The following is a 26,860-nucleotide window of genomic DNA, read 5'->3' on the forward strand; positions in this document are numbered from 1 at the left end:
GTTATACTTAAGTAAAAACTGAGTTGAATTAAATCTTAGCCAATAAATGAAATGCTGTTTTGGAAAAAAATAATAATAATTAAAAGAATATATACACACACACACATATATATATATATATATATATATATATATATATATATATATATATTATATATATATATATATATATATGTTACTAAAATATTGAAATTTGTGTGTGACACCTCATTCTACATGAACCTCCCGAGAGGGTGTTGCAACAAAAGAACCTGAACAGATTTTTTCTAATACATTCCATTAACCAAATAATAACGTTCCTGCAACGTTTCGGAGAGGTTTTGATAGACAGCAGTTGTTTTGCCAACAATAAAATATACAAGCAACGAATCCGCATGGTTCAGGCGCCGCTTACTAACAAAATCTTTATTTTTTTCTGATTACTCATACTATTGTATTTTTCGACGATCTCGTCCATCACTATAGTGGATCTGTGGAGCTCCAGAAGCCGCGCTCGGCCTGGACAGGGGTGAAGGTGACTCGCCTGTTGGTGCGGGAGATGCAGAGGAAGCGTCGCGGACACTCGCTCCGCTCCCTAAAATCACTCTAATCATCGACAACCCGCATCGACCTCACCCTCTCCTCTAGGACACACGGATTAAAGACATTTTCTAAGTGAAGGGGTTTTATTCGTGGATGCGTATGCATGTGTTCTGCACCGAACGGGCGAAAGAACCGCCCCAGATCCGCAGCCAACATTTTTCAGATCGGCAAGTCCTCGGTGAGGGATCCGGAGCGGCGGGAGAGCACCGAGAGCGCGCGGAGAGCTCAGCGGGCGATGGATGACTGTCGAACGGTGAGCGCACTGTAGAACAACCGCTTTCACTCCACCGTGGATGCTAAGCTGTCGTTGGTGTCTTCACATTGAAATACTTTGTTTAATACTAATCATGGACAATTGCAGTAGGCTGATATATTAACACGTGACGTTAATGAAATACTGTAATGTCGTTGTATTAATTGTTGACTCCCTGTGTGGAAGAATAACATTTTATGCTTTTTTAAGTGTATTTGTTGCTCGTTGGCGTTTTTCATATTGCACCATTGTTTAGAAATTACATTCCTCTCCACAATCCCATGTGTTGCTATGTGGCATCTAGATAATGGCAGCTAAACTCCTGCTTACCCTGCTGGAAAATCCAGTTTAAGCTGTGTGTTTTGGAACATGGCAGCTAGTTCAAAATGTTCAACCAGATATGCTTTAAGCTTGACAACCAGTTAACTGTTTTGGTACTGGTCCACTGGTGTACCAAGGCAACCTCCATGTTCTAAAACTGGATTTTCCAGCAAAGATATACATGTTCGTTGTCTAAAAATAGACTAAGAAGGATTTTCTCATTTTTTTAGACGGTTCAGGAGTTCAACACTCTTGTGGCTCTTCATCGTGAGCAGGTCATCTCCATAGGAGAGAATACAACCGACTGTCCTTCTTTAAGGGCACAGATGCACAAGACTCGCGTCAAAGGATGCGCCGTGGCCCAGGCTGCCTATCAAAACCTCATTGCAATCTCTGGGTAGGCATTCATCTTAAAATTGACATGCACTTGTAAATATGTGTCTGTAGGATATCTCTGATGTTGTGTCTGTTTATCTCTCGTAGGCCAGAGGATGGCGAAATCCACCCAGAAATATGCAGGCTCTTCATCCAGCTTCAGTGCTGTCTGGAGATGTACATTACAGAGATGCTCAAGTCGCTGTGTCTGTTGGGTGTTCTGCAGCTCCATAGGAAAGGTGTTGTGTCAATGACAGCCAGCAGAGGACAGCAGATTCTTTACATAAGCAGACATGAGTACATAGGGCTAATGTACTGCATGCCGAAATACTACTGTCAGTTTTAAGGTGGCAGGGATTGCACAACAATTACACAAAGCAGCTCCTTTGGGACGTCACAACAAAGCATAACTTAAAAGCGCCTTTGTTTCAGGAAATGATGTGTGTCCTGAACCAAACATGGACTGCAGGGTAGACGAAAGCTCTGATGTGCCCATGCTGGAAGATCGATCTTCGTCACCGGTAGATTTTCCACAGGATTCCTGGGTGGTGTGCGCAGACATTGAGAACATAGAGAGGTATGAAAAACATCAGCGGATTAAGAAAAGCAATGACTTTTTTCTCTGGTCATTTTTTCAGTAGTGATTTCGAGCAGTTTCTCAACAAGGAAGTCTAAAACCAGATTCAACCAGTGCAATTTTAATAGTCAAGCATTTGTGGCTTGCCAGACTGACCTCACACTTTGAAATCTCAGTGTTCGTCAGTGTCAGTTCTCTTGCAATAGAAGCAATCTCTAGTGTTATTTTGATCATGTCTTGTTTTCAAAAGAAAATATGAAACAAAACAAAGAAGATATGTGTAGAGCAAGTGTTGGATTGTTGTTATCACTCATTGCATAATCAGGTTCTGTTCTCCAGAATATTGGATATTGATTTGATGCTTGTCAAATCTCAAATCTGTGCCTCAAATCGTCTGACACTGAGGTGAAATTCGATTGCAGCGGTCATTAATCAGAGGTCTGAGATCATGACCAAACCATGCCCAAAATTGCACATTGTTATCTTAGCCCATTCTGTCTGGCTTATACCAATAGCCTAGTCAATCTTTCCTGAAAGGACAAACTTTGATTTAAAGTAGCACGTATTTAAAATGTGATATATATGATCAGAGTGGCTAATACTAATAATAAAAACAATGGCCAAATATAATAGTAATGGTTTATAATCAGTAATTATGAGTGTAAGAACAACAAGTTTAACATTTTTTACTATGAATCCCCTTTAAATTTGTAAAATTTTATACACTCACTGGCCACTTTATTAGGTCCAATTGCTTGTTAACGCAAAATTTCTAATCAGCCAATCACATGGCAGCGACTTAATGCATTTAGGCATGTAGACATGGTCAAGACGATCTGCTGCAGTTCAAACTAAGCATCAGAATGAGGAAGAAAGGTGATTTAAGTGACTTTGAACGTGGCATGGCTGTTGGTGTCAGACGGGCTGGTCTGAGTATTTCAGAAACTGCTGATCTACTGGGATTTTCACGCACAACCATCTCTAGGGTTTACAGTTTCTACAGGGGAAAGGTCAGACTGGTTTAAGCTGATAGAAAGGCAACAGTAACTTAAATAACCACTTGTTACAACCGAGGTATGCAGAAGAGCATCTCTGATTGCAAAACACATCCAACCTTGAGACAGATGGGCTACAGCTGCAGAATCAACTAAGTACAGGAAACTGAGGCTACAGTTTGCACAGGCTCACCAAAATCAGTCAATAGAAGATTGGAAAAATTCCTGATCTGATAAGTCTCAATTTCTGCTGCGACATTAGCGTGGTAGGGTCAGAATTTGGCATCAATAACATAAGAGCATGGATCCATTCTGTCTTGTATCAACGGAACAGGCTGGTGGTGGTGTAATGGTGTGGGGGATATTTTGCTGACCATGTCCATCACTTTATGACAACAGTGTACCCATTTTCCGATGGCTACTTCCAGAAGAACAACGCGCCATGTCATAAAGCGTGAATCATCTCAAACTAGTTTTTTGAACATGACAATGAGTTCACTGTACTCAAATGGCCTCCACAGTCACCAGATCTCAATCCAAACAAGCACCTTTGGGATGTGGTGGAACAGGAGATTCGCATCATGGATGTACTGCATGATCTTGTCAATATGGACCAAAATATCTAAGTAATTTTCCAGAACCTTGTTGAATCTATGCCACGAAGGATTAAGGCAGTTCTGAAGGCAAAAGGGGGTCCAAACTGGTACTAGTACGATGTACCTAATAAAGTGGCCAGTGAATATATCAATATATTTCAGTGCTGTTGGATTCTGACTCATGCCGGAATAGTTGGCGGTTCATTCCGTTGTGGTGACCCCTGATAAATAAGGCAGAAAGCCGAAGGAAAATTAATGAATGTACTTTTAAATAACAAGAATGTAATTAATTTGAGAGATCACCCATTGAGTATTAAGAAATAATTTTCAGTCAATGTTGATCATTAGCAGAGAGATCCAGAGCCCCCTTACCCCAAAATACTGCATGCTTGTAAATCAATTCAACTATAGATCCTTTTTGTCTGTTATCTTAATTGATGTCCTACATTGTGAATTGTCTTCCAGTGACATGCGAGAAATGAGAAACCTTCTTAGCAAACTCAGGGAGACAATGCCTTTGCCATTGAAAAATCAAGGTCAGTCTCAAACGCTCTTAGAATTTTATGCTTAATTTGTGAGAGATTTATTATGTGTTCTTACAATATGTTCATATGACCAGAATTGTTTTGTTTAATTCTCTGTTTTCATGTGTGTAGATGACAGCAGTTTGCTGAATCTGACTCCTTATCCGCTGGTGAGGCAGAGGAAGAGGCGATTCTCGGGGCTTTGCTGCCTTGTGTCTGGCTGACCCTTCAAAACTCTCCAGTCTTCATTTCTGATCAGTTAGTGCTTCACTCGTCTCCTTTATGTCCTGGAACCGTTTCGCTAATGTAACTTGTCTCTGGACAGTGTCAGAACTGCTTAATCAGTCGTTGGACGACAGAATCCCCTTGACTCAAATCCCTGCCTATTGAATACCTAAGCTAAGTCAATTGTCTAATTTGAGTTACCCAGAGATTCGTTTGTTTTGTGCTGTGAAACCATTTGATTGTATAAAAAAAAGCAAGTGAATGAAGTAAAATAATAACATCTGTATCTGATTTTGTTTTCTCATAGTCAGAGCTAGTTGTCAGTGAAATGAAGGGCAGGTTTAATTGTAAGATGTGCACTGTTTTTCATCAGATTGCTTCTTTTTATTCTTTTATATATGAATTTACTCACTGTGCAATGCTTTTAATTTAGTCTTCCATAAAGGGGAATTGTTGTTAAAATTAATGGATATTAGTCATTTTAAAGGGCACAAGAGCGCTCTGCACTAAAGCCATTGCTTTCTCATTCTAAGCTTGAAACAAATATAACACAATAAAATTTCACTATGTACATAATACCAATAATTGTAAATAAAACATTGTATTTACTATAAAGGATTTATTTTTCGTTTTTACATTCGAGACATCTGGTTTGTGTGAATTCACATCTTTTTCTTAGGATTTGATTTTTGTGTCTGCAAAAAATGCTTTTCTTATTTAGAGTTTGTGTCTCTAGTTTATTATTTCTTATGTCTAGTCCAGATATCTAAAGATTCTTAAATTAAACAAATTTTTTAGGCAAATATAAAAAAAAGCAGAAATTATAAGTCAGAATTATGTTTTTTTTATATAAAACAAGCAAAATAATCTGCCAGTGGGGTAAATTCTTTTTAAATAAGATAATTTTACTTTGCTTGTTTTAAAGGGGTGGTCCAGAGTGCATTTTTAAGGCTTGGTTGTGTTTATAAGATGCAAAGCAATAATGCTTATTCTTCATTTATAAATAATTATGTTATTTTTTCAAATATCTTACTTTGATTACGTACAGCTACTCAGCTAACATGAAAACGACTGTCGTATTTCCTAGTTCCTCCGAAATGCCTGCCCTCAAGAGGCTCTGATTGGTCAGCTAACATAATGTGCTGTGATTCGGGGGTCAGCTCCATGTCACCAGGAAAAGCGTCAAGCCTCTACCAGCTCGCGGATTTGCACTGTGTAAATACTGTCAATCAGAGTAACGTTAGCTGTTAGCCGTATCAGTTTCAGCCTGAAAAGGACAGACAATGAAAAGGACAGAGCTGAACCTCACGCCTGCTCTCTAAAATAAAATCTCTTCACATATATTCATAATAAGCATGTGTAAGTAATATGAATCGGTCACATATCTTTTGCAAGTTGGTTATCTGAGATGTAGAACGCAGAGAAAGCATCTGCATAGAGAGACACTGCAGCGCTGGTGAAAATTGTGTTTATAGCGGTTTGACTAATAAATTTGAATTTGTAACTAAACTGTTAAAGGTGCCAAACAGGATTTCCCATTGTTTACATCTTTGTTTACGTCCTTGCTACAACACACCATTATGCTGTAGAGTGTGTAAGTGCATAGTGTATAGTGTGTCATTTGGGATGCAGCTAATGTCTACTTTTGCATTGAACTTTGTCACTTGTATCTTATAAAGACCCGCCTACTAGTACAGGAGTCAATCATTGATTGCTATATGGTGAATAAAGCCCGCCTTCTAGTACAGGAGCCAATAATCGATTATTATCTCCCCCCCCCCCCCCCCACCCCCTACCCCCTACCCCCACCCCCCCAACTGAGCATGAGTTCCAGATGACTGGGCGGGTCATTTTGCATTTCGGTGGTTTTTGGACAGCTTTAGGGCTGGAATCAGTCAGCTACATCTAGCAACACTGCTTACGATACTCCGGTGGAAGGGCTTAGACCAGACATGAGTTTCTGCAGATTTTGTGTGATTTGGACTTTTAAGAAATGAAACTAAAGGGACAGTTGTTGTTTAGTTTTATTGATGATTCCTGAATTTAATGAAATTTAATCATAAGCTTGGCAAGTAGTTTAGGAGAATTTGATGTTTCCCCATTCAGACAGAATGCCCAAGCATACTGCCCGAGAGGCGTTTCAAAGATGGCCGCCGAGTGAAATTACTTGTCTTAAAGGGACTTTGGTATTACATGTTTATGTTCACACAGCTACATTACACATCAACTGAAGTTTAAAATATAATATCATAGTGGATCACCCCTTTAAGAGAAAAATACTTAATTTTGACTTATTATTTCTGGGAAAAAAACTAATATACATTTTTTACTTGTCTAGAAAATGCTTCTTGCTTATTTAAAAATGAAAACAACATTCTTTTACTTACCCCACTGGCAGATCATTTTGCTTGTTTTAATGAAAAAATGTTATTATGACTTATTATTTCTGAAAACAAGTCATGTAGTTCAGTATGCATATATGAAAACAATACTTCTCGATATCAGGACTAGAAACAAGTCAAAAACTCTAAGAAAATCTCTTTTTTTTTCGCTGTGCAGGTATCAACATATAGTTATAGCTCCTATATATATATCATTTTATCATAAAGTTTTTAATGTAATTGTTTTATTGTAGCATACACGTCCAAGCTAAGAACATTAGCTGATGCATTTACTTTATATTGTATTTGTATTTGTTTTTTTATTTTTATTTATTTTGTTCATTAAAAGACAAAAAAAATAAAATAAAGCAAACCCTATTTTGGCATGTAGAAAGGCAATAAATTAGTCCTGTAATAACATGTTTTCCATGTACTCCCTGTTCACATTCCCATAGTCTAAAGCGAAGCCAAATGTCAAAGTGAAGAGTTGCAGCTGCAGGGCTTTACTGGAAGTAAAGGGGGATGGACAAATTCTGGACAGAGAGTCAAGAAGGCGTGCTCACAGGCAATTCACAAGGGTCATAATAAGCTCCAGAGCAACTGATTCTTGATCATTTTCATGTTTACCTTTATTGCAAGAGAACACAGTTGTATGTTAATTGGTACTTTTGGAGGAGTCTGAAATTCTGTGAGTATTACTCAATCTCAGGTACTATTAGCTTTCTGCAATTTGTCTCAAAAACTTAAAGAGGAGATGTGTTGATTTAATTGAATGCTTAATGTCCGTATTTTATCGTTTTCATTCCTTTCTTAAGTAAGTTTTTCTTAATCGTAGATAATTGTAGATTTTTAGTACTTTACTCTGTTTACTTCACAACATACTGATTTACTATTTAAAAGCTGTTTCTGAGATCAAATTTCTCTACAGTTCCTGTATTCAACCATAGTTTTTTCAGTGTCTGAATGTGTAAAAATTTTAAAAACAAGTTAGCAAACATCAGCAGCTTATGCTAGCAAATTGTTAATTCATGCTGACAATTTTACAATGCTAAAAGCATGCTAATGTATGCAAACAATGTGTTAACCATGCCACATAACGTGCTTCAGACTATAATTATGCTAAGCATGCATTTTAACACTTTTATTTACATTTTAAATATTAAAATTATAATATGGTTTTATAAAAACTGCTTCAATCCAGATATCTACTGAAACTAAAGATAACAATCTACATTTGACACTTTTTTATTTTGTGTTTACTCAGGAAATACAACATACTGGTTTACTTATTAAAAGCTGCTTCTGAGATCAAATTTCTCAACACAATCTCTGTTTTCAACCATAGTTTTGCAGTGTCTAAATGTGTAAAAAGGCTAGCAAATTGTTAATTCCCGTTTGAAATGTTTACAAGGCTAAAAGCATGCAAATTTATGCTAAAATGTGTTACATAACCGTGCTACATAAACATGCTAGCAACATGCTAAATCAGACTATGATGATGCTAAACATGCTTTAGCATCATCATAGTTTATACATACCTAAACATCCTGTTCTTCAACCCTGATATCTGCTGACCTAACTTAAAGATAACAAAATTTCAAAAAACAATTAGCTTCCGTTTAAAAGATTCCTTATAATGATTTGTGTTTGGCTGCAGACACTAGTTGTTCATCTATGTCATTGGAAGTATAACAAACTCTGTGTTCCCTTATAAGCTATCAGGTTCCAACAGGCCTTCTTCTCTATGGATTCTACTTGCATTCTCCTCGTCCTGCTCTCCACCCTGGCTTCATTAAGCCCCACTATGGGTTGTTTCTGTGATCATTACCCATGGAGTTCATGGTCCCAATGCACTAAAACCTGTGATTCTGGTACTCAAACACGTTCAAGGTAACACTTAAGCTATTGAGCATTTATCTGATGTGTAAAGCTTAATGTTGTGATGTAAGTACATTTGCTGTTGCAGGGATGTCAAGTATGATGATCACTGGTTCAAAAACAGCTGTTCTCAGCTGTGTCAGATACATGATAAAAGAGAGTGTAATGTTGAGGCCTGTGCTATACACTGCCAGCTGACTGAGTTTGGACCCTGGTCAGAGTGTTCATCTTGTGCCAAAAAATCAGTGAGTAAAACACACACACAGATTTAAATGAGGTGTTCTGGGAGCTCACATAGTACAACAGCATTGAGTTTTCAGTGTTTGAGTTTTTGCTTTGTATTGACCTTTTTCTTTCACTTTCAAGAGGGTGCAGTCAATGGAACCTTGTTGGCTCAAGATTTTCAGGTCTTATTCACTTACATTGATTTTTAGCTTTAAGAAACAGCACATTATTCTGCTTTATGTTACAAACTCGTATGTTGTTATTATGTATAGCCATAAAATATAGTCATATAGGCGAAATGAATCAGAAATCAAAACAAAACATTTGCAGAATAAGAGCGCATGAGCAGAATAAGGTCAGTACAGATCATCAAGGCCATTTCTGCAATAAGCATAATGCAAACTGCAGATCAGCAGCTCTTTCACACTGACCGACAATACAGTTTACTCCTGCACACTAGGTGTCACAACTCACTATTGAGCTGATCTGCTTACCTTTTTTTTTAAATTGCAATAACAACAGGCATTTACAACAGTTAGAAATACAAACGGATTGAAGTATAGTACAAGCAATAAAAATATTACTTTTTTGCAACAAGAGAAATGTAACAATTTTAAAGAAATGTAAATAATAATAAATGTAAAGCAAAAATGAGAAAGAAAAAGAAACAAAAATAAATAAATAAATGAGGGCACAAGAGAAAATAAAACAAATTAATGCAGAATATTAAATAAAGCACATGTTTTATATATTTTTAATTGCTTTCTTGTTATGAGACTCTGTGATGGTTTTTAAGTACAGTTCCAATTCTCATTTAAAAAATAAAAAATTTGGCTTACATTGAGAATATTTGCATTTGTGTATAAAAAAAAACTTACCAGTAAAAATAAAACAAGGTTAATACAAAAAGTTGAGTTAAGGAATTGTTTTTCTTTAATATAAAACCCCTAAAACAACATGTCTATAACTTAAAGAAAAATCAACATAAACCTTTTGGACAATTAGAGAATTCACATCAGAAATGATTGTTTAACAAAGGGACATTCCCAAAACAAGTGAGAGACTCAGAAGTCTCACAGAAAGATCAAGACATGTCAATGTCATTTTTACATTTTTGTAAAATTTTTTTAACTGGATAAAATCTATGAATAATTTTAAAAGAATTTTCTTTAACTTTATTTGTTAAAAAAAAAATTCTGGGGGAGGGAGGATGGGGGTGACCAAACATACCATTAAGATCATCAAAAAGGTTGATCTAATAAGAAATATGAAGAAGGATTTGAGATGACAAGGTCTAAAAGTAAAGACCTGATTTTATTGGATTTTTTAGTGGAGAAACAGATGGATCCAACGACAGTAGAATCAGGACTAGGGGGAACATACAGAAATCAAGGAGTTATTATTATTTCTAAAAAGCATACAAATTTCAGAGGAGATGGCCTTACAAACAATATTCAATTCTTTTTTACATATGGGTATAGTATATCTTACAGTAAAATCAGAGTAAGTAAATAAATTACCATTACTGTCAAATAACTGGTTCACTAATATCACCCCATTACTGAACCAGTAATTAAAGAATAAAATTTTCATCATATGTAAAATATTATAGATGTTCCCAATTTAAAAATTGTGTGGTGAGAAATTGTGCTTATAAATAAGTTTCCAAGCCTGAAGCATTTGCTGCTGAAAATTGGAAAGTTTGATAGGAAGTTTATTAATTGAGAAATTACACATTAATAGAAAGTCAATGCCTCCTAATTGAGAAAAAACATAACGAGGGATTACATTCCAAATAGAGGATTGATTGTGGAGAAAGCGTTTAAGCCAATTTATTTTTAAGGTATTATTAAGTGAATCAAAATCCATAAAGTTTAAGCCACCCTTATTATAGGAATTTAAAATAACTGATTTTCTAATGTTTTATTCTTCCAAAGAAATTTAAACAACATTACATCAAGCAATTTACAGGTGGGTTTATCTACAAATAAAGAATGAGTCGCATAGGATAACCTAGAGATGCCTTCAGCTTTTGTAAGTAAAGTTCTACCCTTTAATGATAAATCTCTTAGTAACCAAACATTTATTATTTTAATTCCTAAATATTTTACATTCTCTTTGACAGGAATATTGTAAATAGAGGTAGCAGAACATCTTTTTATTTGGAAGTAACTCACACATATCAATATTAAGCAGAAGGCCAGAAGCATCAGTAAAACTGATCTGCTTAACTACTTTAACCAGAATGATACCTTTTGTGCAACTGCAGCAGTTCCGGTGTGGTGAGAAATCGAGTCCCACCCTGCAATCGAGTCCGCTTAGGACCCCAATGGATCTTCTACGTTGAATATCTGATCAAAATCTATTATCACGATACCTTGTTAATCCTCTTTACGAAATAAAACGCAGACTAAATATAAAGTACTAAGCAAAACGCTAAATATATCTCATCAAATTGCTGAATGTTAGACTAAATTGGATAGATGTAAATAGACACTTTTTATTGACAAAAGTGTGTGGATATGTATGTGTCTTTTATGTCTGTGTTATGTGTAGTATAGTACTATCATCATTGACTCGGCCTACTCATACAAGTGCATCACTTCACACATATGTATAGTTTTCCAGTATTGTTGTTGTTTTTTTTCAATAAATAACATTTGATATAAGTAGCAGGATTTAAAATTGTTTGTATGGCAAACCACAGAAATACACTTAGATATGTTAAGTGGGCACTTTAATCAGGCGCTACAAACTCTTACAACTCCAGTGAACCAATAGGATCACCCAGGGTCCTAGGCGGACTCCGTTTCTCATGACATCGGGCACATAATATAAAGCTCAAACCTAGTTTGATGGCCCATTTCAATGCAGGGGGTGGGCAAAAAAAACGTAGGAGTGTGGTTTCCCCGCCGTATTGATTGACAGTCGAGGATTACCATGTCTCCATAGTAACGCGCATAATATCAACAAGACAGGACATGTACAAACCAACTGGGATTAAAAGATCTGTTCAGCTCTCTGTGATCATCACTCATTATCAAATGTGATCAAGAATAAGCTTTAATAGTTTAAAACGTTTTAAAAACAGGGCATGTTTGTGATGAATTGTAGCGATTTTACCGTCTTTATCTCCACAGCCGCATGTCAGTACTGTACAATTATAAAAGAAGATGCTTCAATCCCGGGTTGTGGACGTAAATCAGGTTTATTTTCTACATTAACATAACAGGTATCCATACAGAAGTGTGTATTAATGTCTATACTGTCACATTTCCATGCAAAAACAGTGCAAAGTTAAACGCATGTGCTATGTGTGTATCTGTGAGTGAACTTTGTAATGACATTGTGTGTGACTCATCATTGCAGAAAGGCTTGAATTAACTCACAACAAATAATCATTGGGAAAGTTCTGCTTCCTTCGTGTTTGTCACAGTGCTGTTTATCTGACATAGCCGAGACGGAGATTGAGGCACACTCTGACAGGCACTTGAGAACGATGGGTGGGGAGAACTATCATTAATGGCACAGGCAACAAAAACAGCTTCATTGTGTTCAGAGCAGTAAATTCTAACATTCTAAAAGCTATAATAAATAATCTGATGAGTGTTTTGAGATTAAACTTTACAGATACATTCTGGAGACATAAAAGACTTATCCTAAATCTTGAAAAAGGGGTGAAAAAGGTGCCCTTTAAGATGTGTTTTGTTTTGTTGTAACACAAGTGGATAAAAGAAGCAAATGTCTGTTTACATCAGCTGTTTAAATGTCTTTTCTTTTCATAATCGAACTTGGACAATATTAAAATTTTACAGCCCTTGTCATGCTGCCCGTAATCACATTGTTTGTGAATTGCTCCATAAGGATGGAGGCCCCCACCATTGCTCTAAACCATGTTGTTTTTCTGAATATCGTGCTGTTGTGATTTAGTTCAGAATCAGGTCTGTGTTGAGGCCATCTCAGTTTGGAGGAGCCGACTGCAGTCAATCTCTTATGGAGGAAAGAGCCTGTCATCCTTCCAAGGAATGCGGGATTGAGCCTATGGACTGTAAAGACAAGTTCACCTGTGGCACTGGTACTTCAGCAACTTCTGCTACATAATCTACTGATCTGGCAAATATATACAGTCCTTAAATGCAGTGTTCTAGAAAGCTCTTGCGTGACAACCAACTTGTTTTATTGCCACCAAAGGAAGATGTATAAATGCTGATCTGCAGTGCAACAATCAGAACGACTGTGGCGACAACTCCGATGAGAGAGACTGTGGGCGGATGAAAAGTGTGTGTTCAAATCAACGGTTGTATGCTTTCATCCCTGGAGCAGACCTGATTGGTTTTGGGTGAGTTACAGATTGAGATCATTTACTTTCTGAGACAGCAAAACAGCTAAATGGAAAACATTCAAGGTGTTGTCTGCAAACCATCTCTGGATATCTGAGAATGTGCCTGATTTAAAACTGATAATGTTTTTTTTTTTATTAGATTTGATGCTTCAGCAGAGCAGACGAGAGGTGCTGTTCTGGACAACTCCTTCATGGGAAGTAATTGCACTGTGGAAAAACAAAAGAGGAACTTCTACAGAATCTCAGCCAACATTGAAAGATATGAAGTCAAGGTCAGAAAGAAACTCATTTCATGCTTGAAGTATTTGTTGTCTGGAGTAAGTATATTCAAATAACTGCAACCCCATAACTGGGATGCTTAATATATTGGGACCACATTTATAGTCATTATTTTTGATCGATTTAAACACATATTAACTAATATGGGTTATTTAATAAGAATTGCAAAACATCTTTATTAATAATTCTTATAGATGATTTTAAAAGGAATAATTGATAGTGTTTTGTACAGTATATTATCATCTTGCACTGCCAAATTTGTGTGGTGACTATTTATTTAGATTTCACAGCAAAGTAGCATAGATAATAATTCATTTTATGCATTTATATGAGCAATATCACATGAGAAGCAGTGCTATATGGCTGTATATTGATACTGGTGGGAGGCGTGCGTTGGCTTGAGGCTGCAGGCCGAGTGCCTTAGTGCTCCCACCAGTGCGATATACAGCCATATCTAAATGCTACGAGTGTGATATTGCGTTTATACAACAGTTCGACTGCATAATTGTGTGTATAAAAAAAGAAAATCAAACACGGAGAGTCTCAAAAACCCTTTTCCTCCACTCATTCAAATCTGCAGCTGACGTCAGAACACCAGTTCACAAACGTCACTTTAGAGCTAGTACTGTATTTGAATGATTCTCTAGCTTAAAATCTAAAGTGGTGACAAAACAGGTCATTTTTGCGCATGTTTTAAGTTAATAAGGCTGAACGGCATGAAATGCCATCAATCTTCTGAGATTTCCCAGTATTTCTCTGTTGCGATCAGGATTTCACAATGATTAACCCCGAAAAAGCCAGAGCAAAGCAAACACTACCAGTTTCTGTGGTATAAAAACAGCACTAGAATGTCACTTACCTGATTTATAATTATATGTTCAGCTGTAGTTTGAAACATATGCTGAGAAAATGCTGTTTTTCTCCCATAAGGACTTATTATGCTAAGGACTTATGATGTCTACCATCACTTTCTTTGGTCTGTTCATACAGGCTGATGATGGCAGATGCACTGAATCTGATGCTCCGAAATGATAAATAGTTAAAAATAGGCACTGTTCCTTTAAATAAACTGCATAGTTGCAATCTAAACTACTACATCCTTGACTAAAAAAGGCTCAAAAGTGCATCATGTTGTCCAACAGCAGTAATATTTTTCAAACTGTAGTGTCCTCTGCTTGTCGCAGTATATGGGTGTAGTAATACACACAGGTGAAGGGTGAAGAGGTTGGACGAATGCTGTTATTTACAGAATATCACATGACTATCAGCCAATGAGATTCTAACTGTTGTATAAATATATTTAATTATTGGTCAATACAATAATCTTCTTATAAGTAGTGGGCACAATTTTTATATTGGTGCATTATTGTTTTGTCACAAAAATATTACCACAAATTAAAATTCAGTCGTATTTTCTTTCCAAACTCATAAGAATTCTGTTTATCTTTGGATGTCAAATAAAAGATTTTGAATCTGAGAGATTTCTGTCCTTTTGTTGATGTCTATTCATTCCAAATGTTTTAATTAATGTCTTCTGCAAATACATGCTTTATAACAATAACAGATTAAAATGTATAGACCCTTTTCACATTTCCGGGTTTCTCAGCAGCGGAGATCGTCATAGTTGGGTAAACTTTGAGCTTAGTCAATGGGAGAATACAACTAATATTTTTTTTACAATCTTATTTGTTCAAATAATAAAAGAAAAACTCCACAATGATGTTATCAAGACTTTCAGAAAAAGGTGAAAAATAGTGTGAGACCAGAGCCAGAGGAGAGAACAACGTCAAATTCACTCTCAGCCCCATAGACGCTGCATTAGAAACACATCGCATAAGCAGTAGTTCATTTTTTGTAATTTGATGCAAGATGATATAATACATTCATAAATGCATATAAATGTTCATACTTAAAAAAAAAAATTAATATTAAAAACTTTTAAGGATTTAAGATTATGATGACCGTTATACGTGTCATAACAGTCTTGTGAAAAGGGTCCATTATTGGTCACAGCTCTAACATGCTTGCTTGACACGTAAGGACCAATGAGGTTCAAGCATGTTGCACAGCACATTAGAGCTTCAACAAGAACCAATGAAGTCTGTTCACATGTCAAGCAGACTTAGTTAAACATCTCTTTACGTTCACTTGTCAGTGTTTAAAGCAGTGGTCTCAAACTCAATTCCTGGAGGGCCACAGTTTTACATAGTTTCGCTCCAACCACCTTCAACTCACACCTGCTTAATAGTCTATAGTATTCCTGAACACCTTGATTATTTGGATCAGCTGTGTTTGATTAGGGTTGAAGCAAAACAGTGCAGAGCTGCAGCCCTCCAGGAATCGAGTTCGAGACCTATGGTTTAAAGACTAAAGATTAAACCCACTTGATGCATATATAGATTTATTTTTTGACCTTAGTAGATTGACAGGAATCTCTCAGATTTGATTAAATTTCTTTTATTTTCAGAACAAAAATAGTATAGTTTTGGAATGACTCAAGTTTGATTAAATTAGGACAGAATTTTGATTTCAAATGAACCCTTTAATGATTGGATTTTCTCATTTGATGGTATTTCCAGGTCGAAACTCTTGAGGATTTTCAACAAAAAGAAACCAAATCCCAAAAAATCAATCTGGCCAAAGAACCCCTTTACAGGGAGGCAGTGAAAGCATCTCAACAAAAGGTGAAGGTTCTTAAACTATGATGTTTTTATGCCCTGTTAATGTGTTCACATCTAAAACAAAGATCTCCTCGCTTTTTTATCAGGACTCTGTGTTTTACCGCGTGCATCAAGTTATCGCAACATCAACATTCAAAGTAAAATCCTCCGACCTCTATTTATCAGATCAGTTCCTACAGTTTCTAAACAGCCTACCATTGGAATACAACTACGCCCTTTACAGGCATATCTTCGAGCTGTTTGGAACACATTATTTCAGCTCTGGGACATTAGGAGGAAAGTATGACCTCCTTTTCCAATATGATCGAGAAGAACTGAAAACCTTTGGTAAGTAGATATTATTCTTGAATAGGAAGCGTTTGTGGCACACTATTAGTGCTCACATGAATTTTTTGTATAGTTTCCCTTTCATTTCTTGCTATTAAAATCAGCCGAACCTCTTTACACTTTTTAGGACTTAAAGAAAGCGACTCAGAGTACTGCTTGTCTCATGATTCCACACTCGTCACATTTTTTTATAATAGACATTCACGAAGAAACACTTGTGGGAATATTTCTATGAAAACCAAATATGAAGGTAACAGACATACAAATGTATCATTTAAATCATATAAGGCTTATGTTTTTAGTTATATAAATGCGTGTCTACTCCAGGGTCAATGACAAAAGCATCAGAGAGGTGTATCACATCTGTACAAGGAGGACGAGCAGAATTTGCAGCAGCGCTGGCCTGGCAGAAGAATGGCGTTTCGCCAGATAGCACTGTATACACAGACTGGATCAAGTCTACTATAGAAAATCCAGTGGTTATTAATTTTGAGGTTAGAAGGAGCAACAAACTTAAACGTCCTTTCTGAAAAAACAAGAGATCATCATAGAATCTGTGATGTTTAATGGTTATAATAGAAATTATACTGGCTTTAATGGAAACTATATTTGTCTTTTATTGGTGACATGTTAAAATCAATAAATCCTAATGTAATGTGTCCCAAAACACACTTGAAATCATCAACGTCCTAACTTTAATGGTAAAAAATCGTAAGGTTTGTGGTGTTGTAATGGTTTTGGTAACACTTTATAATAACTACACACTATGAACCATTTATTAAGCAATAGCAAATAGAAAATATATTATCAGTTAAGCATTAACTCTACATTAATACGTGTTAGTAAGCAGTTTGTAACTGCAGATACAAATGCTGTATTCTTGACTTACTACCACATTTATAATGTGCTGCATGATTGCACTTTCATGCTTTGTTATTGATTTATTTTTCATTACTAAATTATTGCATTATTTACAGATCAGTTATTTAAACATTGTTGGTTGTTTTTTAAGATTATTCAGAATGTGCAAGTAAATGATTAATAAACTATTAAAATAACATTTACAGTTCTTATTATTCAGGCGTATACTAATAGTTCATTTGTGTGTTAATGATGCTTTATTAACTCAACTTCATCCAGTTTTGTGAGCTAATCTAAAGTGAGGACTATTTATGCTTTATAAATCTCTTATAAATGACAATTAAAGGCTCAGTTATATTCTAAACAGGAAAAAAAGAACATAAACAACATTATTTATGTCTGTTCATTTGAAGATACACAAATGAAACTGTACTTCAAATGGAAAATAAATCTTTGCAACCTTTTCTAAAATAGAATTACTGTACAGTTTAAGCATAGCATCTTATTATATTTTTATATTATTAGTTTTGTTGTTGTTTTATCCAGTTTTATATGTTGTATTTTGACACTGATATTCAGCAATGTTTGATCTTTACAGTAATTTTACTTTTTAGATAAGTTTGTAAAGATTATTGTTTATTTGATACCAAGCCTTTAATTGTCATTTATAAGGGATTTATAAAGCATTCATAGTCCTCACTGTAAATTAGGTCACAAAACGGCATGAAGTTGAGTTAATAAAGCATTTATTAACATACATAGTAACCATTATTGTATGCCTGAATAATAAGGTATATAAACTTTGATTTCAATAGTTTATTAATCATTTACTAACTCATTCTGAATTATATTAAAAACCTCCAACTACTCTTAAATACAAATGGTTTGTAAATAATGCAATTCTTCATTTAGTAATGAAAAATAAATCATTAACAAAGTATGAATGTGCCATTATTAAGCACATTATAAATGTGGTTATAAGTCAATAATACAGCATTTGTATCTGCAGTTATAAATGAGTTGTAATGAATTCACTAGATGCTAATGCCTAGTAAATGATTCATAGTGTGTAGTTATTATAAAGTGTTACCATGGTTTTTAGTAGTGTGATGGTTTCTGTTGTTTGAAAATGGTTGTGGATTAACCTGCTAAACATTCTGACAACCTTTCATCTAAAAAAGAAAGAAAAGAATAGCAAACCAGCATCAATAAATGCACTCCGATTTTAATTTGTTCGTGTCTTATTCAGCTTTTGCCTTTAGTGAATTTGGTGCGGGGCATCTCTTGTGCTGTGACAAAGAGACAGCACTTTCACCGGGCACTGGAGGAGTACCAGACCGAATTTGACTCCTGCAAATGTGCCCCCTGTCCGAACAATGCTCGGCCGGCTCTTTCTGGAACCGAGTGCATTTGTATCTGCCAGACCGGAACCTATGGATCAAACTGCGAGAAACGAGCCCCGGACTACACCTCAGGTTTACATGCATGCCTTTAAATATCCATAGGTGGTATTGGCATAAAATATAAATACCATTGTAGGCAAAGCAAGTTTATTTATATAGCAATTTCATATGCTATGGTAATTCAAAGTGCTTTACATGAAGAAGACGGACAAGTAAAAGAAACAAGAATAAGAAATAAAAACAACAAAGAATAAAAATTATTAAAATCCAATAAAAATAGATTAAAATGTGTTAAAGACATAATAGTGTGATCTGTCAGACAGAGCACAGTGCTCATTCAGTAAAAGGCACAGCTAAACAGATGTGTTTAAGTCTTGATTTGAATTTACCTAATGTTGGAGCACATCTGATCATTTCTGGAAGCTGATTCCAGCAGCGGGGGGTGCAGTACCTGAAGGCGGATTCATACTGTTTGGACTGAACTCTTGGAATTTCTAGTTTACTTAATCCTAATGATCTGAGTGATCTGTTTATTATATTTAAAACATTGTTAATTTACCCTTATGAAGACTTTTGTTCATGTTCAGAACACAAATGAAGATATTTTTATGAAATCAGAGATTTCACATTTAAAAAATCTATTATTTTTAAATGTACACTTTAAAACATTTTAAATCTAAACTATTTAAGCAGTTTAATCCTTAAAAAGTCTTCAGAAGAGATATGATTGTTATATATGAAGATTACATTGGCCTTTATTCACATATAAACATTGATCAGCAAAAATGAACAGCATCTCAGCTTGACGAGCAGGAACAAACCTCATTGGTTTGTATTTGAACCAATTTTGACACCATCTGTCCACATCTCACAGTTGAAGTTGATGGGCACTGGAGCTGCTGGAGCTCTTGGAGTCCTTGCGATGCCACCTTAAAGAAGCATCGCTCTCGTACCTGCAGCAACCCTGCACCAGAGCGAGGCGGCAAACCCTGCCCAGGCCTCGAGAAACAGGTGGAGGAATGTACCATCTCCATTTTCCAGGAGTAAGTGCCCTGATTTACCCTGCAGGCTACAAGCAGGCTTGTTCTGTCATTGTTACGTTGATGAATGTGAATTGTTCTAAATTGGAGAGTATGTGCCTGAAGCTAGTCATTTACATTCAGTCTGTCCATACAGTTTACAGTCTGTCCATACAGTATCTCACACACATGTTGGTATTGGTGGTTTACCGGAGTAATCGGAGTAATGTATTTTATACAGTAAAACACGCTTATTATATTGTCTTACCCCACCCATACCCCTAAACCTAACCCTCACAGGAAACATGTGGCAAATTTTGATTGACAAAAGACCCCATTCAATTCAAGTTGAAGTCAGAATTATTAGCCCCCTGTTTATTTTTTTCCCAATTTCTGTTTAACGGAGAGAAGATTTCTTTAACACATTTCTAAACATAATAGTTTTAATAACTCATCTCTAATAACTTATTTATTTTATCTTTGTCATGATGACAGTAAATAATATTTGACTAGATATTTTTCACTACACTTCTATACAGCTTAAAGTGACATTTAAAGGCTTAACCAGGTTATTCAGGTTAACTAGGCAGGTTAGGGTAATTAGGCAAGTTATTGTATAACGATGGTTTGTTCTGAATACTATCAAAAAAAGAGGCTTAAAGGGGCTAATAATTTTGACTTTAAAATGGATTTGAAAAAACTTAAAACTGCTTTTATTTTAGCCGAAATAAAACAAATAAGACTTTCTCCAGAAGAAAAAATATTATCAGACATACTGTGAAAATTTCCTTGCTCTGTTAAACATCATTTGGTAAATTCAAGGGGGAGCTAATAATTCTGACTTCAACTCTATGTGTAAAAGTGTTCTTGTAAGAAGTTAAATGCAAAGGGAAATGTATTTAATTTAGTTATTTATTTATTTGATTGTAACCTTTTATTATTATTATTATTATTATTAAAATTATTATTATTATTATTCTCTCTTCTTGTTTTTGGCTCTGATTTGTTTCCTTTTTTGGTTAATTATTCTTTTTTTGCCAGGGGTGGGTGGTGTGGGGTGGAGAATTAATAGAAAATGCAGTTGGTTGCTATCCTTGTCTATAACAGTGTATGTTAGATTATTTCCAACTGTTCAATAAAAATTTGATCACAAAAAAATAAAATAATTAAAAACAGTGAAAGAATTGGTAAACTTTGTGACCACTTATATCTTGTCAAACATCAGACTTCAAACTACATAAATATAACACATTTCCTTTAAAAATTGTGTTTTACAAAGAAAAAAGCACCCATATATGAAAATCTACTGAATTATTTGCAAACGAGACCCACTTTTCTTATTTGTCCATCTTTCACAGGCAAAACGTTTGCATTAATGATGACGACTTTGTGACTGAAGATTCCAGTGAGAGCCGGTTACCTCCTGGAGCTTCTGGCTGTGCAAAACCTCGTCCACCAGCCAACAGCCACTTAAGAGTGCGCAAAAAACACATCACAATCTTTTGCTAAACTGTTTTACACTTTTACACTGTCTTTTAATACCTTTCATATCTCTTATATGTCCAGATCAACAAGCGTCAGTACAATTACGGAGATCACGAAGAGTTTATTTGCTTCACTGGATTTGAGTTGCAGGGATACCAGCTCATTCATTGTTTGCAGGACGGTACCTGGGAGAAACCAAAGGGACAGTGTATTAGTAAGACATACAAATGCTTGTTTAATATCAGAATAACACACCTTGTCATCTGAAAGCTCATTTTGTCCTTAACACACTTTGTAACCGATGGCGTTTCATTTCGTTCCAGAAAGCGTTTGCTCCAAACCCACAGCGCCCGATGGCATGACGATTAATCCAGACAGAATGGAGTATAAAGTAGGAAGTGACATCATGCTGGTTTGTTTAGAGAGCGGCACGAGTCCTTCAGGACGCCTGTCTTACTCTTGTGGAAAAAGTCTTGTCTGGGAGCCGAGCATTCCAAAGGACATATACTGCAAAATAGGTACTCATTCATTTTCCTTCGGCTTCGGCTTAGTCACTATTTTTAGAGGTCACCACAGCGGAATGAACTGCCAACTACTCTGGCATATGTTTTACGCAGCGGATGCCCTTCCAGCCCCAACCCAGTACTGGAAAACACCCATACACACACACACACACACTCATACACTATGGACATTTATTCATTCATTTTTCTTCGGCTTAGTCCCTTTATTCACTAGGGGTCACCACAGCGGAATGAGCCGCCAACTTATCCAGCATATGTTTTACACAGCGGATGCCCTTCCAGCTGCAGCCCAGTACTGGGAAACACTCTCTCATTTACACATATGTATGGACAATTTAGCTCACCCAATTCACCTATACCACATGTCTTTGGACTGTGGAGCACCCGGAGGAAACACATGCCAACACGGGGAGAACATGCAAACTCCACACAGAAATGCCATCTTGCCCAGCCGGGACTCGAACCAGCGGCCTTCTTGCTGTTAGGCGACATTGCTAACCACTGAGCCACCATGCTGCCCCAAAGTAGGCACTTATACAGAATAAATGCCGAACTTGCTTCCTTAAGTTTGATTTAGATTCACAGCTTTAGCTTCTGAGATGCAAATATGATGCCTCTATTGTGACCTTTTAAAGGTTTGTTTTGGAGGTGTCTTAAAACAGGTTTAGAACCATCAATCATATATTTATATACCATTATGTACCAATTATATACCATCCCTTATAATATTTAGCAATGGAAAAAAATGTGACTGTTTAAAAATCTTCAATTTGTTTGGATTTTAGTAAAATGTTTATATTTGTTTTGTTTGATAAAAAATCTTTTCAATTTTCTATTTTGTTTCTCAGAGAATGAAAATTGGACAGAATAAGAAAAGTTTTCATTTGTTGTGATTTAAAAATCTGGATTATTTCACAATATTAGTTCTTTAAACTCTTCTGAATTTAAACATTGGTATTGTGTTGTCTAAAGAATGCACTTTTTTGTTATTATATGCATTATAAGTAACAATATAAGGTAATATACACTTTTTATTATACACGTTAATTTTATCATGTTGTGAACGAACAGTTAGTTTGATTAAAAATTCAATTCAAATATAATACAAACAAGCCCATAAAGACATTCCCAAGATGCGTTACATCATTCTTTGGATATAATTATTACACTTCCAATCTTTACTTCTAATCTGTTTTTTTTTTTTCAATTTAACAGTCAAGCTAAATTATGTAGCTAGATTTTTTGCACAAATGTAATGGGTCGCACTTTACAATAAGGTTCATTAGTTAATGTTAATTAATGCATTTACTAACATGAACAAACAATGAACAATACATTTACTACAGTATTTGTTCACGTTAGTTAACGTTAGTTAATGAAAATACAGTTGTTCATTGTTAACTCATGGTGCATTAACTAATGTTAACAAGCATGGACTTGGATGTTAATAATGCATTAGTAAATGTACATTTATGATTAATAAATGCTGTACAAGTGTTGTTCATGATTACTTCATGACATGTTAGTAAAGGCATTAACTAAGGAACCTTATTGTAAAGTGTTACCATGCAATGAAAATCTATAATGACAAAACTAATTGGAGACCACTTCCATCTCTTTACTTATTTCCAAAATTCTCCTTCTCATGAATAACAATATGAAAAGTCATTAGAATTTTTAATCATTACAAATATAATACAAGTAAGTGGTGTAATAGATCACAAATGTGGAAAAAAGCTCAAATTGAGAAGAAGAGTTGCAAGTTGTTTACAGAATAATACTAAATTTATAAATTGTAAAAAAAATGTTTTTACATTGTAGCATCCTCTCCTTTATCAGAGTCCATAATGGTTCATTCAACTATCTAGTCTCTCCAAAGCTTTTAGAGAGCTTGTTCTGTTAGGCTAGATCAAGGCCCAGTTTGTAGCGATTGTTCTACAGCTTATAGCACATCGTAAAGAAAACACCCATTACCATATCTGAAAACTTTGAAAGTGTATTTTCTCCACGTTCTTAACAACACAAATCAAGCTTAAGGGTCAAATTTGACAAAGTTCACAAGAAACATCATAATTGAGGGAATTTTGCTAATTTTATATAAATCTACTAAGTTTGTGCAGAAAGTAAAGGTGTAATTACTGACGACTTGTTTCAGGGAGTTTACAACTCTATTTATTGTGAACTTTGACCACTGAAAATTGGCAGAGCTTTAGCATTCATATACAGATATACTGTATTACACACTACATTAAATATTTGTAAAAGCGTAACAGTGCATTCTGTTCACAGATAAACCCTATGTACCAGACAGCAGCTGTAAACCTGGAGAGATCAATGATGGGACTAAATGTGTTTGCATGACTAAAGAAAGATGCAGGTATGAAGTGATCCTGTTTGTGACGGTTTATTTCACCATGTTGTGAATGTTGTTACCTCTAATCTTTTTTTTTTTTCAATTTAACAGTCAAACTAAATTATGAAGCTAGATTTTTTTTGCACAAATGTAATGAAAACCTATTATGACAAAACTAATTGGAGACCATTTCCATCTCTTTACTTATTTTCAAAGTTTTCCTTCTCATGAGAAACAATATTAAAAGTCATTAGAATTTTTGAATCATTAGAAATATAATAAAAGTTAGTGGTGTAACGGATCACAAATCTCACTGTTCGCATCACATAATGGTTTTTTAGTCACAGATCGGATCATTTTTCAGCCAAAAAGGAAGGAGACAACTTAAATTTGCATTCCGTTTATTACAAAAACAGCACTGCAAGACTCTTTTGGTTTTTAACAAACAGAACTTAGAACCTGTAATTATATTAAAAATAAAATGAAGAAATAATCAGCTAAATAAAAGCAAATAGTAAAATATTCAGAAGTGTAAAAAATTTACTGTTAACACTGTTGCTGATAACGCTAAATGTAGAAATCTAAAATTATCATTTGTACAAACCATATTTATTTTTGGTCTCATTTTCAATAAATGATTCAGTTATTATAATGTAATTGCTGCCTACAACTCTCATTTTTGGGCATTGTTAAATGCACATGATGGTGATTTTAATCTTTACCATAAACATCAGTGCTTTTATCTAAACTCTAAACTGTTCTCCCAGTACTTCTGTTATTTGACTGTTTGTAACTTCACAACTAAATCAAAAGACTAAGACTGAATCTCTTTCTTGATTTTTGTGTTTTTCAAACACAGATTTGAATGCAGTGATTGGAAAGATTAATTAACATATGCAAATCACCATCATTCATTATTAATATTATTATTTATGTTGCGTGGGTGTTGAGATCCCGATCTTTTAATGATTAATCGTGCAGCTTACACTGAATGCATTGATGCAGGCTAAACAAGTAGTGCCAGAAAACACCTTTAATAACCTTGGGCTCTCCTGTAAAACAAAACGATAAAGGAAAAAGTTGTGGTAGGGTATTCAGGATTGCTTTCAGACATGTGATTTGAATGACTCTAGAGGCGATCTCTCTGCCATTGTTACAAATTTAGGATCAATCTACAAAGAAAAAAAGTATTAATCTGTGGGTCACATACGTGTTTCGAATCGTGGGTTATGATTCGTTACACTCCTAACAAAAGTAGTAATGGACCTAAAACCCTCCCCTGTGGAACACCGCATGAAATGGGCAAATAATTAATCCAAAAACATCCATTCATTCATTTTCCACAGTGAAATGAACCACCAACTTATCCAGCATATGTTTTACGCAGCGGATGCCCTTCCACTGGGAAACATCCATGCACTCTCATTCACCAAATACACTATGGCCAATTTAGCTTATTCAATTCACCTACAGTGACTGTCTTTGGACTTTGGGGGAAACCGGATCACCCAGAGGAAACCCATGCGAACACAGGGAGAACATACTAACTCCACACAGAAATGCTAACTGATCCAGCTGGGGCTCGAACCAGAGACCTTTTTGCTGTGAGTCGATCGTGCTACCCACTGCGCCACCATGTCGCAATCCAAAAACACCTTTTTTAAATCCACAATTTCACTCATTGATATGCCTTCACATGCGTTATCACTATATCCCAATTCTTTTAGCTTTTAAAAGCAAAATACTAAATCAATTTTATGAAAGGCCTTTTAGAAAATCTAACAGCTTAACTTGGCTTCATCATATAAAATCGTATATATTCAAATATAAGATCGCTGCCTTGATGCAGTGCTATTTCCAGTCTGGTGGGAAGCTTGACCATTAAACACCATGTATTTGTGTATCCTGCAGAGGCTACAGAGAAGACGTGTGCGTTTATGACTCTGGTAAGGAAACTGCCAGTATGATGTCCCTCTGTGCTTTTCATGCTGACCGTTGTCATGGAGACAGATTATACTTTATGAATAATGGACCGTGCAAAAGTGACGCACGCAGTCTGGACTGGGCCAAATTCAGGGCCAGTGTATCTGAGCAGAGCTCAGTGCAGGAGCCCTGCGGTTCAGACACCTGTTACGAGTGGGAGACCTGCTCAGGTACAGAGCGAATCACGAATCCTTACATAATGCATTCTTTCATTATATTCAACTGAAATAATAGAAACTGTTTCATTGACTTTTTTTCTCAGTGTCCAAAACATGCGAGTGCAAGATCCCCAGAGAATGTCCAAAAGAAGGGAAGCAAATATACTGCCTGAAAATCGTGAGAACGCAAACCACAAGAAGCATGAACCTGTGCTTTATGGCTGCAATGAAGTGCAGCAGTATAGAGTTTGAGCTTCAGCATGAAGGCCCTTGCGCAGGTTCTTAATTGTGCTCCACTTTAGCTGTAGAAATGTTCACAGTTGAAATGCTCACAGATTTGCAGCCATCATTGATTTATATTGATAATACATTGTCATCTTAAAATCAATCACAGCATGCTATACGGTTATTTTTTTGTGCATATAGGCAATTTTGTATTGATCTGGAACAGCACAATAAAATATAATCGGACATTCGGATGCCTGCTTGTTTTTAAACACTCTTTCATCTGTT

The 26,860-nt window shown here is 35.6% G+C and overlaps 1 protein-coding gene across 1 annotated transcript; it reads left to right on the forward strand.

The window, feature by feature from the left end:
* The first annotated feature begins 341 nt into the window (after nt 1-341).
* Nucleotides 342-26,824, forward strand: c6 (complement component 6). The gene is given in 24 exon segments (XM_056446932.1): nt 342-835; nt 1,387-1,553; nt 1,640-1,770; nt 1,964-2,108; nt 4,165-4,235; nt 4,356-4,442; nt 7,419-7,517; nt 8,545-8,719; nt 8,796-8,952; nt 12,863-13,007; nt 13,124-13,271; nt 13,414-13,546; nt 16,133-16,204; nt 16,207-16,561; nt 16,689-16,811; nt 16,889-17,055; nt 18,672-18,897; nt 19,700-19,868; nt 21,203-21,320; nt 21,411-21,543; nt 21,653-21,847; nt 24,143-24,230; nt 26,118-26,359; nt 26,452-26,824. Coding segments are annotated over 24 exon segments (3,678 nt in total). The 5' UTR covers nt 342-685; the 3' UTR covers nt 26,634-26,824.
* The last annotated feature ends 36 nt before the right edge of the window (nt 26,825-26,860 follow it).

This window comes from Danio aesculapii, chromosome 21 (genome assembly GCF_903798145.1).
Source record: "Danio aesculapii chromosome 21, fDanAes4.1, whole genome shotgun sequence".
NCBI lineage: Eukaryota > Metazoa > Chordata > Actinopteri > Cypriniformes > Danionidae > Danio > Danio aesculapii.